This window comes from Prionailurus bengalensis, chromosome A2, assembly GCF_016509475.1.
Source record: "Prionailurus bengalensis isolate Pbe53 chromosome A2, Fcat_Pben_1.1_paternal_pri, whole genome shotgun sequence".
Classification (NCBI taxonomy): Eukaryota; Metazoa; Chordata; class Mammalia; order Carnivora; family Felidae; genus Prionailurus; species Prionailurus bengalensis.
Window position 1 is genome coordinate 7,886,146 of NC_057348.1, and position 16,826 is coordinate 7,902,971.

General features: G+C 55.7%; 1 protein-coding gene across 2 annotated transcripts in view; it reads left to right on the forward strand.

Annotated features, from left to right (window-relative positions):
- The first annotated feature begins 1,869 nt into the window (after nt 1–1,869).
- The window catches only part of PDE4A (phosphodiesterase 4A), a 40,223-nt gene continuing 25,266 nt past the window's right edge, over nt 1,870–16,826 (forward strand). The window contains exons 1-2 of one of the 2 annotated variants that reach the window (XM_043586505.1): nt 1,870–1,981; nt 2,615–2,814. In XM_043586505.1, coding sequence (XP_043442440.1) covers nt 1,934–1,981; nt 2,615–2,814 — 248 coding nt within the window. In that variant the 5' untranslated portion in view covers nt 1,870–1,933. Of the gene's footprint in view, nt 1,982–2,614; nt 2,815–5,613; nt 6,053–16,826 lie in introns of those variants that run through there. The other variant, XM_043586502.1, reaches the window with a different exon arrangement.

The window sequence follows — 16,826 nt, forward strand, 5'->3', positions numbered from 1 at the left end:
AGGGAGTTGTTCTTTCTCCCTGTGTCCGTCGTGTTCATTCCGCATTCGTTGAGACTACGTGTGGGGGGCCGTGTTGAATGGGCACCATTCGTACAGATAATGACAACTCAGAATGACGAGTGCTTTCTTGGGGGCAGGATAAGCAGCGGTAGGGGCTCAGAACACCGACTGGCTCGGTTTGGCTGAGAAGTGGAGGTGACCTTCAAGCTATCTCTACACATTCATCCATTTGTTCAACGACTGTCTGTCACAGGCTCTCCTAGGTTGAGGAGATAATATGTACGTTCATTACTACTGGTTGACACTGAACTGAAGTGCTGCTTAGTGCAATAAGGCAAGAAAAAGAAATAACAGCCAAAGTAGGGGGCAGAGTAGCGAGCCCATAGCGGGCCCAGCTAGGAACTTTATAATTCTGCTGTTACGCCCTCAAAATAATAACCGGACGTTGAACAAATAGTTATAAGGACTTACTATGTCCCAGATTCGGTTCTAGGCACTGGGGATATGGTAATGAATAAAACATAAAATATTCTTGCCCTCCTGCAGCTGATATTCTAGTGTGGGAAGAGACCATGAGTGTCATAGATAAATTACATGGTGTGTTATGAGGGGATAAGTCCCGGGGGAAAAATAGACCAGGATAAGGGAGATTAGGAGTCCTGAGGGGCTAGCAACTTTAAACGTGGTGGGATGGAGAGAAACTCCGGGAGAAACACCTGACGAGGTGAGATATGAACAAAGACTTGAAGAATGTGAGGGTCCAGTGGATATTTAAGGGAAGAGAGGAAGCAGAAGGAGCAGCAGGTGCAAAGGCCCTGAGACTGGAGCGTGCCTGGTGGGTGCAGAAACAGCCAAGAAACCAGTGTGGCTACAGCAGGAGCTGAGAGGGAATGGTAAGAGGTGAGAACAGGGAGGTGCTTGGGCACATCCTGCAGAACTGTGTGGGCTTCCTCTTGAGGACTTCTCCTCTGAGTGAGGTGAAAGCCACGGAGGACTCCGACCAGAGGAGGGACATGATCTGACATGGGTTCTAGCAGGCTCTCGCAGGCTCAGGTGTTGGCAGTACTAAGCACTTACTGAGCGCCAGACACTGTCCTGTGGGAATTCAACACGGTCTGATTTCATTTCATTCTCACACGGACCTTGCAGGGCTTATCATTCCATTTCGCAGAGGAGAAACTGAGGCTCAGGGAGTTGAAGTCATTGACCCATGGCCACGGAGCAGTAATTCACGGCACCTGGGTGCGAAGGTGGAGTGAACCAGCCTCCCCCTCCATCCAGGCTTTTAGACCAGGATCGCCGGCAGGAGAGCGCATTCATCATCGGGAGCGGCGTCTGTGTCCCTGTCTGTCTGTTTCTATTTCCACGCGTCCCTGTCTGTCTCTGCGCGCCTCTGCTTGCGCGTCCCCCATCTGTGCCCAAGCCGCCGTCTCGCTGTGCCCGGCCCCCGCACATCGGAGCTATTTCGGGTTTAGGCATAAAATCCCAACAGCTCGGAGGAGACGCTTCCTCCGGCCCCCGGCTCGGACCACGCGCCACACGCGGCCGCCTCTGGGAGCTCCCGGTCTTCTCTGCGGGATCCCCAGGCCGGGGAAAGCCCCCGCGGGAGGACGGGTGGGGGCTGGGGCGACCCGGTCTCGAGGCTCCCGGCCCCCCAGTGGCCAACCCGGGCATTGACGCCGTCCAGACCCCAGCCGTGCGTCAGCTGTCGCTCTGGCAACGGGCGAGCGACGTCACCGACGGCCAGTGCGTCAGCTACTCGATGACGTCACGCCTCGGGAGAGAAAACTAGCAAGGGGGGTAGGATTCAGGCTCGGTCGGCAGGGGGAGCCCCAGGGCACTAATGGCGGATGTCTTCGGCTTGGTCCTTCAGGAGGCGCTGGCCCGCGCCAACATGACCCCCGCAGCCCCAACGGCGCGCTAGGTTGGCGGGATGAAGAGGAGTCGCAGTGTCCTGTCCGTGGCTGGGACCCGGGACGAGGTGCGAGGGGCGGGGCCCGGGCTGAGGGGCGGGACTTGGGCCGCGGCGGGGGACGGGCGCCCTCTTGTGACCAATGGGTTGTTCACTAAGTGTTTCTCCATATCCTCAAGTCTGAGGAGTGTCATCCATCGCCTTGTGCCTCAGTTTACACCCTTGATCCCATTATTTTCCTGCTGCCTGGATCAAGAGGCTCTCAGCCCAGGGACAGAAAGCAGGAGCTTCCAAGGGGCTTCTCAAATGGGTGGAGGAGGGGTGCTGGGGGTAAGGTCTTAAAAAGGTCTGTGATGCGAAGGGGGGAGGGGCCACAGATTGTGAGGCCAGGAGGGGCTTTCGTAGACGTGGAGTGTGGGGATGTGCTAGAGAGTTTTCACAGTGAAGCACAGCGTGTACAGGCATAAGGACCCAGAGCCCCAGGACCGGAACATCGAAAGGGAGCCCTACAAGAATTATGGCTGAGAAGGGGCACCCCTTAGACATAAGGGAGGGATCAGCGAGTGGCTAAGCCGTGAGGGGGACACGAGGAGCCTATATCCCCATCAGCCACTCTCTCAGGTGTCTAGAGAAGGGTGTTACTGGAGGGAGGGGCTCAGAGCAGCCTGGCTGCGCCCTTATTCTGCCCTTGTCCTTCCTCAGAGGCTGTGGGAGACTCCCGAGCCCACCTGTGCCAACATGCTGGGGGCCGACCTTCGACGCCCTCGCCGTCGCCTTTCCACAGGTCCTGGCCTGGGCTGGGCTGAGACTGAGCCCTTGGATGTTGGAATCCCTCTGCCACCAAGGCCCACCACGCTGCCATTGCTGGTCCCTCCAAGGATTTCCATCACCAAAGCCGACAGGTAGGCAGGAGGGGACCAGGCTGGGAGGAGGGGTGGAGATTTAGGGCAAGCTGGGCTAGGTCCAGCCGCCAGCCCTTTCCATGCTTCAGGCCCCTGGCTTTTCACAAAACCAGCTGGATCTTCTCCTGGATCCCAGTACATCAGGCTGTGACATCCCTTCCCCAAAGGCTCCCCTTGCGGCCTCTAGGAATCCCTTCCATTTTGCAGCTGGCTGAGTCAGCATAGAGGCAGGACTGTGGAAAGGGTTTCAGCCCTCGAGTCCCCAAAGGTGCCCTCGCAATGAGAGAGCGGGGAGAGGCTAGGGGGTGGGTCTCCCACCAGTCAGCTGTGCACCCCTATTTCCTATCCTGGGAGGATGCACTTTCTTCCAGGTCTTAAAGTGGCTGGTGAGACCCTGGAGGAGGGCTGGCCTGGCATTTTTCTTTCTCTTGGGTAGATGTGAGAGGTATATGTGAGCCCCGGCTTCACATAGTTTCTTGCTCTTTTTCATCTGGGGTCCTCCGAGGGCACTGTAGCCCACATCTTGGCTGAGGATGAGTTTGAAAGTGGCCAGGCCCCTGCCCCTACTGCCCTCCTCAGGCCACCATTCTCTCCAGCCTCTTCCTGTCCCCTTATCTACTCAATTGGAGGTCTCCAGGGTCTCTGGTTAGGTCATGGTAAAAACGCTTCATTTCCAGTTGGGGGAGGGAAATGACTGTCATTCCCCCCCTCCTTCCGTCTAATATATCCTCCTCCCCATCCCCCCAAATAATCCTACTCTCTACCAGGTTCAGGTCCAATCTGATCCATCCCAGACTCAGACCAGAGCTCCAGACACCAGCCTTGGCCCACTGCCTTGTGCTCCTTTTCTGCAAACCGCCCTCCCATCCCCCGGACTGGGGCCCAAGCCCTCCCCCCAACCCCCATCCCTGATACCCACCCAAAACCCCGGGCCAACGCTACAGTCTCCACTCCCCTGCTCAAAGCATTTGGCCCAGCCCAGGACCCTTAAACGATCTGGGGAGGACTGACAGCCCTTGCCAATCACCTAGAAGCCATTCTGAGTGTATACTGCGGGGGGAGGGTCCCTGAGAGAAGTGGGAGACACAGTTCTAGCTTCTGGGATACCCCGCGGCTGCTAATGCGGGGCGGGTTCTTGTTCTGCGTTCGCCCACGCCTGGAGCCCCCTCGGGAGGGGAGAAAAGCGGCTGTGGGGGTTGGAGTCGGGCTCTTTTTTTTTTTTTTTTTTCCTTTAAGAACAGTGCGGGGGGGGGGGGGGGGGGGCGGGGGGAGGAGGGCGGTGGCAGACGGCACGGCCTGCCCGGGGGAGTCCACGAGGGGGGGATCGCGGGGGTGGGGACCTGGTTCCGGGGACGCGCACCAGAACCGTTTAGCATCCGAGAGCGCGTCGGCCACAGGAGGTGGGGGCACGCGGGCGAATGCGCTCCCAAAGCCCGGCGACCACCAGGGCTCCGTCGCGGCCAGGGCGGCAGAGATGGGGGGAGGGTGGCGCTCAGATCCCGCTCGCTCTCTGCTTGCTCGCTCGGCGCGGCGCTGGGGGAGGCGGGAGCGTGAGTCACGGCGACTCCCGATTTAGGTGCCGGAAGGGGGGCTCTGCCGGCGGGGGCCGCGGAGAGGAGGCGCGGCTGTTTACTCGCCTGAAAAGGGCATGGGGATGCATCCCGCGGCTGCCGGGGACCTGCCTCAGTTTACCTCCTGCAGAAGCGCTTTACAGGAGGCGGCGATACACAGAGCGGTGGGCGGGCAGCTGCGGTGTCCTCCTGGAGCCACACGGGGACCAAAGGGACACACCCCAGAAACACCCCAGAGCTGCCCTCAGGCCGACCACAGACACACACACACACACACACACACACACACACACCAACACGTATAGACTACCTCATACCACAGTCAAACCACGAAGGCTGAATTGCCTGCACAACTCCGCAAGCACAGACCAACAATACACACCCAAACGCGTGGGTACACATGCACAGCCCCAGGCCACCAGAACAGACCCCATAGAGGCGCACACCCGCCAAACAAGCGGCACACGTGCGCACACCTCCTTCACCCACAGACACACAGATACACACACAGCGAAATCCAGAGAAACAGGCAGACCGCAGCAGCCAACCACGTGCGCGCACACACTTCCAGCCGACACGGAAAACACAGACAACCCTCGGAAGGGGCCACGTGCACGCACATCCCGCACCGGGCACACACCGTTGCCATCTTCCGACCCACCAACAGGAGAATCCCGGAACATCGCCGTTGCCAGCCGCAGGGACCGCGTCGGTGGCACCGGGACCACTCCCCACACGCTCCCCCCGGACCAGGGGTAGCGGCGAGGACACGCCAGCATAGGGCTCCGCCCCCGCCATGATGGACGGACTGACTGACACACCGGCAACCAGTCGGGTGTCTCCTTCCTGATCGGATTAACCGTTTAACTCCTTCTTTCCCGTGCACGCCGCGGCTAGGCAGGGCGCTTAGGAGAGAGCCGAGTTCCGGCGCCCCCTCCCCTCCGGGAGCGGGGCTCTGCGTGGGCGGGGAGGGCCCCCCTCCTCGGGTGGCTGCCCCCCACAGGCCCGGACGGTGGAGGAGGAGGGGGGCGGCGCTGACAGAGCGGCGGGCGGGGGGCGGGGAGGGGCGGGACGGGGCGGGGGAGCCGGGGCTGGCGCGGAGCGGGGTACCGAGCGCGGAGAGCGCTGCCGGGCGCGGAGCAGAGCGCCGGCCGCCGACCGAAAGCCGCGGCGCCCGGCCCGGGGGCGATCGGCCGGTAGCGCCCCCGGGTCTGTCCCCGGGGCGCCATGGCCCCAGCGAGGCCGGGCGCACCCGCGGGGCCCCGGGCGCGTCGGCTAGCGCGCCGCTGAGCAGGGTAAAGCTCGGAGAGGCCGGGGTCCCCCGGGGCACAGGAAGGGGCCGGCGCCATGGAGCCCCCGGCCGCCCCTTCGGAGAGGAGCCTGTCTCTGTCTCTGCCCGGGCCCCGGGAGGGCCAGGCCACCCTGAAGCCGCCCCCACAGCACCTGTGGCGGCAGCCGCGGACCCCTATCCGTATCCAGCAGCGCGGCTACTCTGACAGCGCGGAGCGCGCAGAGCCCGAGCGGCCGCCACACCGGCCCATAGAGCGCGCCGACGCCGTGGACACCGGCGACCGGCCCGGCCTGCGCACTTCTCGCATGTCCTGGCCCTCGTCCTTCCACGGTACCGGCACCGGCAGCGGCGGCGCGAGCGGAGGCAGCTGCAAGCGGTAAGACTCCGGGCGGCGGACGCGCGTGGAGCGGATAGGCGCGCAGAGAAGACGCCACTCGCCCCGCCGACCGCAGGGGGCGCTGTGCTGCGGGTGGAGTCTGAGTGACTAGCGGGGGTGTGTGTGTGTGTGGGGGGGGAGTTCCACTGTGGGGGCGTCCGGGACCCGACCCTGGTGGTGCCCTGTACCCGAATACCCTTCCTACTGAAGCTGATCCTGGGGTCGACTTGGGGGGCGCCATGCTGCATGTGGTAGTAACGACGCCTCGATTCAGGGCTGCAGCTTTGGAGTCTGCACCCTTAGTTGGTGACGGTGCAGAACATGGCTAAGCTGGGTACTTGAAGGGACTTTCCTGGGGGCACTGAACTGGCAGCTAGATTCACTACGCTTGTGGATGATCTCGAGGGCACTGTAAGGGGCCGCTTCCTAGGATCCCAGTGTTTCCTCCAGGCTGAGGGGCGCTGGCCATCCTGGGGAGTGGAGGACTGTGCGGGGGACATTCGGGGGACTCGCCCTGAAGCAGCTGGGGTCAGAAATCCAGAGGGGGCTTTGGGGGGAGCACTGTGTTGGGGGCCTGTGTGCCGGGTTGGAGCTTCCTCTCAGGACAGGAGTGTTAGGTTCAGTAGCTGCCCGGAGGGAGGAAAGAGTGTCCAGGGGGTGCACGATCCCGGCCCAGGGTAAGGGAGTCTCCCTTACCTCCCAGAAGGGACGGTGTTGGTGAGGGAGGTGTTGGGCTGACTCCAATGGTATCCTCACTGACCTGGGGTGGCTCCAGCTGGTGGGGTATGACTAGCTGGGTCTGCCTTCGCTCCGTGCTCTGCCTGGGCTTCTGGGGCCCTGTGACTGTGACATAGGATTATGTGGGCTCTGGGGACAGTGATTATGGCTGTGGAACTGTGTGTGCTTCTGAGACAGTGATGGTGACACAGTGACGGTGTGCTTCCAGGACAGTGATTGTGACAGTGTGACTTGTGTACTTAAGAGTCACGGTGACTGTGACAGTATGACTGCGTGAGCTCCCAGGACCAGGATCGTGTGACTGTGTGCTTCTGGGACAGCGATTGTGACAATGACCGTGTGTGCTCTTGAGGCAGTGATTGTGTATGCGCTCCGGGGATGCAGCGATGGTGGCACTGTGATGTGTACGTTCCGGGACAATGTGACTGTGTCAACAGGACTGTCTGTGCTCCCAGAGACATTGACTGAGACAGTGACATGCTCTCAGCTGCCTCTGTCCCCTGTGTCCAGGAGTCCTCTGACTTCCGGAGTGTGCTCCCTCTACCAGCTGGTGTTCTCAGTTACTGTGCCTGCTCTAGTGGTGCTCGGGGTCTGACTGTGTGCTTTGGTGACATGTATGACCGATGGCTTCGACTGTGTGCTTTGTCTGACCCCCATGGGTGCCCCTCTGCTTGGGACGTCATTAAGACGGTCAAATCCCGGCCTCTTATGGCCGGAGTTCCCGAGGGAGGTCCCTCTGGGCTGTGACCCTGCAATTCTCGCTCTCTCTGGGGACTTCCAGCAGGCCCTACAGCCCCCCCAAACAACCCCCAACCCCATTGGAGACATACCCAGACCCAGCACCCCTGCCCCCAGCAGGAAGCGAGTGTCATGGGCCCAGCACACACAGCCTGCTATTTCCCAAAGGGAACCAGAGAGAAGCTGAAAGAAAACAAAACTGGAATCAACAGGAAATGCCAAGACCAAGGGCTGTATGCCAAACTGGCTCAGGTCACTGTCCTGAGAGACGAATGAAGGAGCAGAGTGCAGGGGGCCCTATTCCTTTTTAAGGCCCCAGAGACTCCCCCTACCCTAGTCTCTGGGCTGCTGACTCTCTGGGGACAGTAGCTGAGTGGTAATAATCATCATTATCTTAGTGGCCTCTATCTTGTAATGGCTCACTCTTGGGCTCCATGCTGGGGACTTTCCTACACGTCTCTTCCTCTCCAGTGCCTCATCAGGTATTCTTGATGGACACACGGAGGCCCGGAGGGGCAAAGTCCCTTCTCCTTCTTGCCCAGGCTCACACAACCAGGAAATGGCAAAGCCGAGATCCCAACACCCATCTGTCTGATGCCTGGGGTCCTGGCACAACAAGTGTCTTGCCCTCTCTGAGCCTCAGTTTCCCTGTCTGTTAAGTAGGGCTTTGGCACTGCTCTGTGGGAGGGGGGTGTTTGAGAGTTCTGTGCGAATGGGGATGTGTGTAAAGGACTGCACACCGTGAGTGCTCCGTAGATAGTCGCTCAGGGACCTGCACTCAGGGGAGGAGGTGGGGCTTGGGTAGACCTTGTCCCTTCAGGGTGGGAAGGAAAAACAGGAACCTCAAGTACAGGTTTCTGTTTCTCTGTGGGCCTGTGTAGCCTGCAGTGGTTGTGGCCTTGGTGCCAGTGTCCTCCCCCCACCCCTGGGCGGAAGGAGGAAGGGGAAACTAAGAGGCCGCCAGTGGGAACCTGGCTCCTTAGAATTGGCTTTCTGCCAGCCTGTGTCTCCAGAAAGGGGGTTCCCTGAGTGCGCACAGGGCGTTCCAGTGCTACCCACGTTGCAGTTCATGCAGCCACCAAAAACGGGATCCAGACAACCCTCCGGACTTGAGTCACAGGAACCCTCAGAGAGAGGGCACTGCCCCCCATCGGAGATGGCATCCACAACCCCCCTCCAGACCTGGGGATGCATGAGCCTGTGCTCCTGGCGCCCTGCGGGGCTGAGTCACGGCACCACCACGATCTGTCAAGAGGCAGATGGAGCTGGAGGAAGAGAAAGACTCTGTTGATGGTGGGGGCGGAGGGGGGGGGGAACTTGCCTGAATTGGGGGCGGGGCCAACATACCGACCCCCTAGCCCCACCCCCGTGCCCTTCTGTACCCCCAAACTCTCCCCGCCGAGGGAGGGCGCTGCAGCGCCCCTGGGAGAGGTTGAAGCAGCTGGACTGGGGTCACCCTCTAGCCCGTGGCCTCTGTCTCCACTTGGATCCTTGCTCGCCCTCATCTCTGGCTCTCCCTTATCCCTGGCTGTGGCCTGGGAGCGGGTCCCTCCTCGCGCCCTCCCTCCGCGCGCCCTCTGCTGGATGATGAGAAAGGCACAGGCTGAGTGTGCGTTCCGAGTCCGGACCTGCCTGTGGGACTCTAGTCCCCGCGCAGAACAAAGTCGCCGCCGCCGCCACTACCGGGTGCCCCAGGTTATTATATCATGCTTATCGAGCGCCCCAGAGAGTGGGCGCCAGGCCGGCCGACCGACCGCAGGCTTCGGGTGAGGTCCTCGCCCTCCCCGGGCGGGACCAGGCGGCAATCCCCATCCAGCCGAGCGCGGTGGAGACGGCCGCCTGGCGGATGCAGAGGAATTTGGTGGAGAAGTTGAGGATGCGGAGTCTCCTCCGGGCTCACCTACGGGCAGGCCCAGGCCGGAGCCTCCAACCTGCGTGTTAACTCCCGGTGTCTTTGGCGCTCTATTCCTGCCGAGGAAACTGAGAGAAGTGACTTGGCCAAGGTCACACAGTGAGGAAAGGCAGACTTGGGGTTAAAAGACCCAGGACTCCTGGACTCCAGCTTGGTGGCTAAGAATCAGATTGTAGCCCTGCCCACTGACTCGCTGTGGGACGGGGGCCCATGATCATGCCTCCCTGCGCCTCAGTTTTTTCCTTACTAAGCCTTTGTGGATAAGATCTGCCGGTCCCCAGGGCTGTGGTAAGGCCGAGATGGCCGCTGTTGGGGCTGGGCAGCCAGGAGCTGGGGCTTTTGAGAACTGGCTCCCAACGTCTGCAGGGAAAAAGGGGGGCATCCTCTAAGTACAATCCTGGGCCCTGGCTGCAAGGGCACCCCCTCTTTGACCAGCCACAGAATGACTGCGGGCTCTGAGTAGCAGGTAGGGCTTTGGGCCTGGGGGGACTGCAAACTGACCAGGTGAGGACACAGTTTTGGCGGGCACTGAGCCCACTGTCTTCACTCCTGAGGAAGAGCTCGCCCTTGACTTGCTGTGTGACCCGAGGACAGGATTTCACCTGTCTGAGCCTCATTTTCCTCATGTGGCCATCCATTCCACAGACACTGACTGCACATCTTCAGGCAGTAGCAAAGAATGAAATAGGCCCTGTCCCTGCTGTCCTGGAGTTCTCAGGCTAGTGGGTGAGGAAGAAATAACAAATAAAGGCCTATAATAGTTCCAGATGATGCCACGTGGGACATGAAGAGAAGAGGGATCCTGGGGTCAGGGAAGGCCTGGCTGAAGAGATCACATTTTAGCAGAGACCTAAATGGAGTGGCAGAGGAGGCTCGGTGAGCCTGAGGGAAGAAGGTGACAAGCAGAGGGAACAGGCAGTTCAAAGGTCCTGGGGTAGGAGCATGTCTGTTATGTTCTAGGAAAAGTAGAGAGGCAGGTGTGGCTGGGCAGAGTGAGCAAAGGGTGAGTGGAAGGAAATGAGGCAAGGAGGTGCCAGGGCAGCTCACGTAGGGCTTCACAGGCTATGGTCAAGGTTGGCTTTAGGGTTCAGTTTATCTCTGACTTGCTAGGAAGGGACAAAGCTCACTGAGGTGGAAACAGACTGAACCGTGAAGGGCCTGTGGAGCCTAGTGACTAAAATCCCAGTCTCTGAAGTCAGACAACAGGGTCCGGGTGAGCCTGGCCGAGTCACTTCCCCTTCCCGTGCTTCAGGCTCCCCATCTCTGAAATGGGCCTGTTCAGAACGCTATTTCCAAAGTCTGGCCTGAGGAATCAGCAAAACAGTGCAGGGAAACCTGAGGGCAGGTGCCTAAGAATGCTCTTCCTTTCTGTTTGTGCCTGGACCAAGAGGTCCCAGTGGCCAGAACAAGGGTCTTAGTGGGTTTAGAGCAGGAGTTTTCACCTGAGGGCAATTCTGGCCTCCAGGGGACATGTGGAAAATGGCTGGAGACATTTTAGTTTAATGACTGGAGAGAAGTGCTACAGGGCATTATCTGGTGCCCAATGTCAATAGTGCCAAGACTGGGACACCCTGCATTCCCAACGAGGTGATATTACCTCCAAGGGGGTGAAAGTTGGTTCTTGGGTGGGTATACATAAATCTTACATTTATGTACAAAGCCCAAATGTACACATAGGACATAAAACAGATACACAGTACAGGCATACCTTGCTTTGTTACCGCACTTTTTGTTATTTTTTTAATGTTTTTTATTTATTTTGAGACAGAGAGAGACAGAGCATGAGCAGGGAAGGGGGAGAGAGAGGGAGACACAGAATCCGAAGCGGGCTCCAGGCTCTGAGCTGTCAGCACAGAGCCCGATGTGGGGCTCGAACCCACGGACTGTGAGATCGTGACCTGAGCCTAAGTCGGCTGCTTAACCGACTGAGCCACCCAGGCTCCCCTATTACTGCACTTTTTAAAGTTTATTTATTAAAGTTTATTTATTTTGAGAGAGAGAGAGAGAGAGAGAGAGAGAACATGCATGCAAGTGGGAGAGGGGTGGAGAGAGAGAGGGAGTGAGAGTGACAATCCCATGCAGGGCTCGAACTCATGAACTGACCTGAACTCATGAACTCGAACTCGAACTCATGAACTGACCTGAGCCAAAGTCAGATGCTTACCTGACTGATCCACCCAGGTACCCCAGGTTATTCATTTTGAGAGAGAGAGAGAGAGAGAGAGAGAGAGAGAGAGAGAGAGAGAGAGGTTGGAGGAGGGGGCAGAGAGAGAGGGAGAGAGAATCCCAAGCAGGCTCTGCACTGACAGTGCAGAGCCTGATGTGGGACTCGAACTCAGGAACTGCGAGATCATGACCTGAGCTGAAATCAAGAGTCAAACACTCAACCGACTGAGCCACCCAAGCTCCCCAGAGATACTGCATTTTTTACATGCGGTATCTCGTTTCTGTGTGTCCCATTTCGGTAGTTCTTGCAATGTTTCCAAACTTTTTCATCATTATTGTTAGATTTATTCTGGTCCTCTGTGATCCATCTGCTGTTACTAGAGTAACCACTTGGGGGCGCCACGAACCGCACCCATAAGAGACCGCAGACTTCCTCGATGAAAGTCAGTGTGGGATCTGACTGCTCCCCGGACCAACTGTTGCCCAGTGTCTCCCTTTCCTTGGGCCTCCCTATTCCCTAAGACATAGCAATTTTGAAATTAGGCCAAAATTAGTCACCCTGATGGCCTTTCAGTGTTCGAGTGAAACAGTCACACCTATCTCTCACTTCAAATCAAAAGCCAGAACTGATGAAGCTTCGTGAGGAAGAAGTGTTGCAAGCTGACGTAGGCTGAAAGCTAGGCCCCTTGTACCAGACAGCGAGCCTCATTGTGAATGCAAACGACAAGTTCTTGGGGGAAGTTAAAGGTGCCACTCCAGCGAGCACGGGAATGATAAGAAAGAAAAACAACATTATTGCTGACTTGGGAGCAAGTTTTAGGGGTCAAGACAGAAGATCAAACTAGCCACAACATTCCCCTTAGGCCAAAGCCTCATCCAGAGCAAGGCCCTCACTCTCTTCCGTTCTGTGGAGGCTGAAAGAGGTGAGAAAGCGGCAGAAGGCGAGTTTGAAGCTAGCAGAGGTTGGTTCATGAAGGTTAAGGACGTAAGCTGTCTCTGTAACATCAAAGACGGAGGTGAGGCCGCAAGTGCCGATGTAGAAGCTGCAGAAAGCCATCCAGAAAGATCTAGCTAAGCTGATCAATGGTGGCTACACTAAAGAACACGTTTTCTCTTTTTTTTTTTTCAATACATATATATATTTTTTTAATTTTTTTTTTCAACGTTTTTTATTTATTTTTGGGACAGAGAGAGACAGAGCATGAACGGGCGAGGGGCAGAGAGAGAGGGAGACACAGAATCGGAAACAGGCTCCAGGCTCTGAGCCATCAGCCCAGAGCCCGACGCGGAGCTCGAACTCACAGACTGCGAGATCGTGACCTGGCTGAAATCGGACGCTTAACCGACTGCGCCACCCAGGCGCCCCTTTTTTCAATATATTTTAAAAAATATTTATTGGTTTTTGAGAGAGAGACAGACAGCGCACGCCAGGGAGGGACAGAGAAAGAGAGAGAGAGAGAGAGAGAGAGAGAGAGAGAGAGAGAGAGAGACAGGCTCCAGGCTCTGAGCTGTCAGCACAGAGCCTGACGCGGGGCTCGAACTCTGGTCGGGCAGATCATGACCTGAGCCGAAGTCAAATGCTTAACCGACCGAGCCACCCGGGCGCCCCCACAACACATTTTCAGTGTAGACAAAGCAGCCTTCTATCGGAAGATGCCATGTAGGACTTTCATAGCTAGAGAGGAGAAGTCAATGCCTGGCTTCAAAGTTTCAAAGGGCTCTCTTGTTAAAGGCAAATGGAGCTGGTGACTTTAAGTGAAAACCGGTGCTCATTTACCATTCTGAAAATCCTAGGGCCCTTAAGAATGATTCCAATGATTCTCTGTCTGTGCTCTGTAAATGGAACAACAAAGCCCAGATGACAGCACATCTATTTACAACGTGGTTTTACTGAATAATTTAAACCCACTGTTGAGACCTACTGCTCAAAAAAAAAAAAAAAAAGTTTCCTTTCAAACTATTACTTCTCATTGACCATGCACCTGGCCAGCCATGAGCTCTGATGGAGACATACAATGAGATCAATGTTGTTTTCATGCCGGCTGAGGCAACATCCATTCTGCAGCCCACGGATTGAGGAGTAATTTTGACTTTCAAGTCTTCCTATTTAAGAAATCCATTTTGTAGAGCTATGGATGCCACAGAAAGTGACTCCTCTGATAGATCTGGGCAAAATAAATTGAAAGCCTTCTGGAAAGGCTTCGCCAATTCTAGATGCCACTATGAACATTCTGGTTCATGGGAAGAGGTCAGAATATCAGGTGCAGGAGCCTGAAAGAAGCTGATTCCAACCCTTGTGGAGGACTGTGAGGGGTTCAAGACTTCAGTGGGGGGAGCGCCTGAGTGGCTCAGTCGGTTAAGCATCTGACTTTGGCTCAGGTCATGGTCTCGCGGTCCGTGGGTTCGAGCCCCGCGTCGGGCTCTGTGCTGATGGCTCGGAGCCTGGGGCCTGCTTCAGATTCTGTGTCTTTCTCTGCCCTTCCCCTGCTCATGCTTTGTCTCTGTCTCTCAAGAATAAATAAACATTAAAAAAAATTTTTTTTTAAGAAGAAAAGACTTCAATGGAGGAAGTCACTGCAGGTGTGGTGGGAATCAGAAATGGAGCCTGAGGATAGGATTGCCTCACTGCAATCTCATGATCAAACTTGAACGGAAGAGGAGTCGCTTCTTATTGGATGAGCAAAGAATGTGGTTTCTTGAGATGGCATCTACTCCTAGGGAAGATGCTGTGAAGGTTGTTGCAATGACCAGGTTTTAGAATATCACGTAAAGTTTGTTGATAAAGCAGCAGCAGGGTTTGAGAGGATTGACTTCCATTTTGAAAAAGGTTCTGGGGGCTCCTGGGTGGCTCAGTCAGTTAAGTGACCAGGTCTTGATTTTGGCTCAGGTCATGATCTTACGTTTCGTGAGTTCGAGCCCTGCATCGGGCTCCATGCTGGCACTGCAGAGCCTGTTTGGGATTCTCTCTCTCCCTCTCTGCCCCTTTTAGCCCCCCTCTCTCTCTCCAAATAAATAAATAAACTTAAAAAAAAAAAAAAAGAAAGTCATTCTACGGTGGGTAAAGCACAGCATCACATGATCCAGAGAACTGACTCCTAAAAAGAAGACTCGATCAATGTGGCAAACTTCATTGTTTCCTTATTTTAAGAAATTATCACAACCATCCTGATCTGTCAGCAGCCATCAACATCAAGGCAAGACCCTGCACCAGCAAAAGGAGGTACTCGCTGAAAGCTTGGATGATGGTTAGCGTTTTTTAGCAACAAAGTATTTTTCAATTAGGGTACGTACATTTTTTTTTAGACGTAACGCGCACTTAGTAGACTACAGTGTAGTATAAACATAACTTTTACACGCACTGGGAAACCACAAAATTCATTTGGCTTGCTTTATTGTGATGTTCACTTTATTGCAATGGTCTGGAACCGAACCCACAATATCTCTGAGTTATGCCTGTGTATCGGTGGCTTTAATATTTCATAGAGAAGGCAGTTTAGGAGTTGGGACTGCCTAAGCAGGCTATTTCTTGGGGGGAGGGGGCAATAATGAAATAAAGGGTGGCAAACACTGGTCTAGAGCCTGGCTCAGACGCTCATTGGTTGTGTGACCTCGAGCAGGTTGTTTCTCGCCAAGACTCAGTTTTCCCATCTGTAAAGTAGGGACAACAGTATATCACTTTGCAGGTATTTAATGAGGATTAAATAAGATCAGAGCTAGAGGTACTAAATGCCCAGGAGGCATTCTGGAGATTAGCTGCTATCGTCATCATCATCATCATCATCATCATCATCATCTGTATCCTCTTTTTTTTTTTAATTTTTAAATGTTTATTTATTTTGGAGAGAGACAGAATGTGAGCGGGGGAGGGGCAGAGAGAGGAGGAGACACAGACTCCGAAGCTGGATCCAGGCTCCGAGCTGTCAGCACAACCCGAGGCGGGGCTCGAACTCACGAACTGCGAGATCATGACCAGAGGCAAAGCCGGATGCTCAACCGACTGAGCCACCCAGGCACCCTTGTATCATCTTGCTAGTACGGTGGCTTGTGCATTATAAGCTCTCTGTAAATGTTTTGTCAGATAATCATAGCTGGGGGCGCCTGGGTGGCGCAGTCGGTTGGGCGTCCGACTTCAGCCAGGTCACGATCTTGCGGTCCGTGAGTTCGAGCCCCGCGTCGGGCTCTGGGCTGATGGCTCAGAGCCTGGAGCCTGTTTCCGATTCTGTGTCTCCCTCTCTCTCTGCCCCTCCCCTGTTCATGCTCTGTCTCTCTCTGTCCCAAAAATAAATAAACGTTGAAAAAAAAATTAAAAAAAAAAAAAGATAATCATAGCTGACATTCAGTGAGTGTTTACTATGTCCAAACACTTTTCTGAGGCTTTTTTTTTTTTTTTATTGTCCATCCAGGAGATGCATAGTATTATTATGCCAATTTTACAGTTGGGAAAACTGAGGCTCAGTGAAACGAAGTGGCTGGCCCAAAGTCAAATGACTAAGTGCCAGAGGCCAGACTCAAGCCTAGGTCAGCCAGTTCTGGGGCCCATGACAACAGAGCCAAAAGGTAGAGAGAGAAAGGTATTCATAGAGGCATGGCCCTAAAATAGAGATTCGTTCTGTTTTTCTTTCCCACTTCCCTAACCCCAAAGGGCCGCAGACAGGTTGGGGGAGTCTCTGGAATTATAACCAGCTGGCTAACTTTGTTCAAGAATCTTCACTTCAGTCTCCACTTCCTCATTTGTGAAAGGGGCGAACAGTGGTTGGGCAGGCAGAGCCACCGAAGGGACTCCAGAAAGTTCCTATCTGTTTGTACTGCTCTGCCGAGGGGAGGTTCGGCTTCTGGGGGCACCTCGTGAGCTGTGGAGGGCCCCAGTTCTAAGGGACCTCAGAGATCCGAAGGGGTGGGAGGACGGGGTGGGGGTGGGGGTGGGCGGCAGATCTTAGGAGCCTCTAGGGGCTTGTAAACTCACTCAGCTTCTGTGTCTCAGAAGCTGTGGGGGGCATTCTGGAGGTGTCCCCAAGGACTGTGGGTTTATCTTGGTTTGGGGAGATAGCCTAGGGATATAGGACTGTCTTAGGAACTATGGAGGGATCTGGTTGTGGCCCTGGGGTCTATGGATTTTGATGGCAGCTACATGGTTACATGGGAGGACTCTTTGAGTCTGAAGACACCCCTGAGGTTATTTTGGTGTCTCTGAACTTGTGGGGGCATCTCCGGGATGCTGCC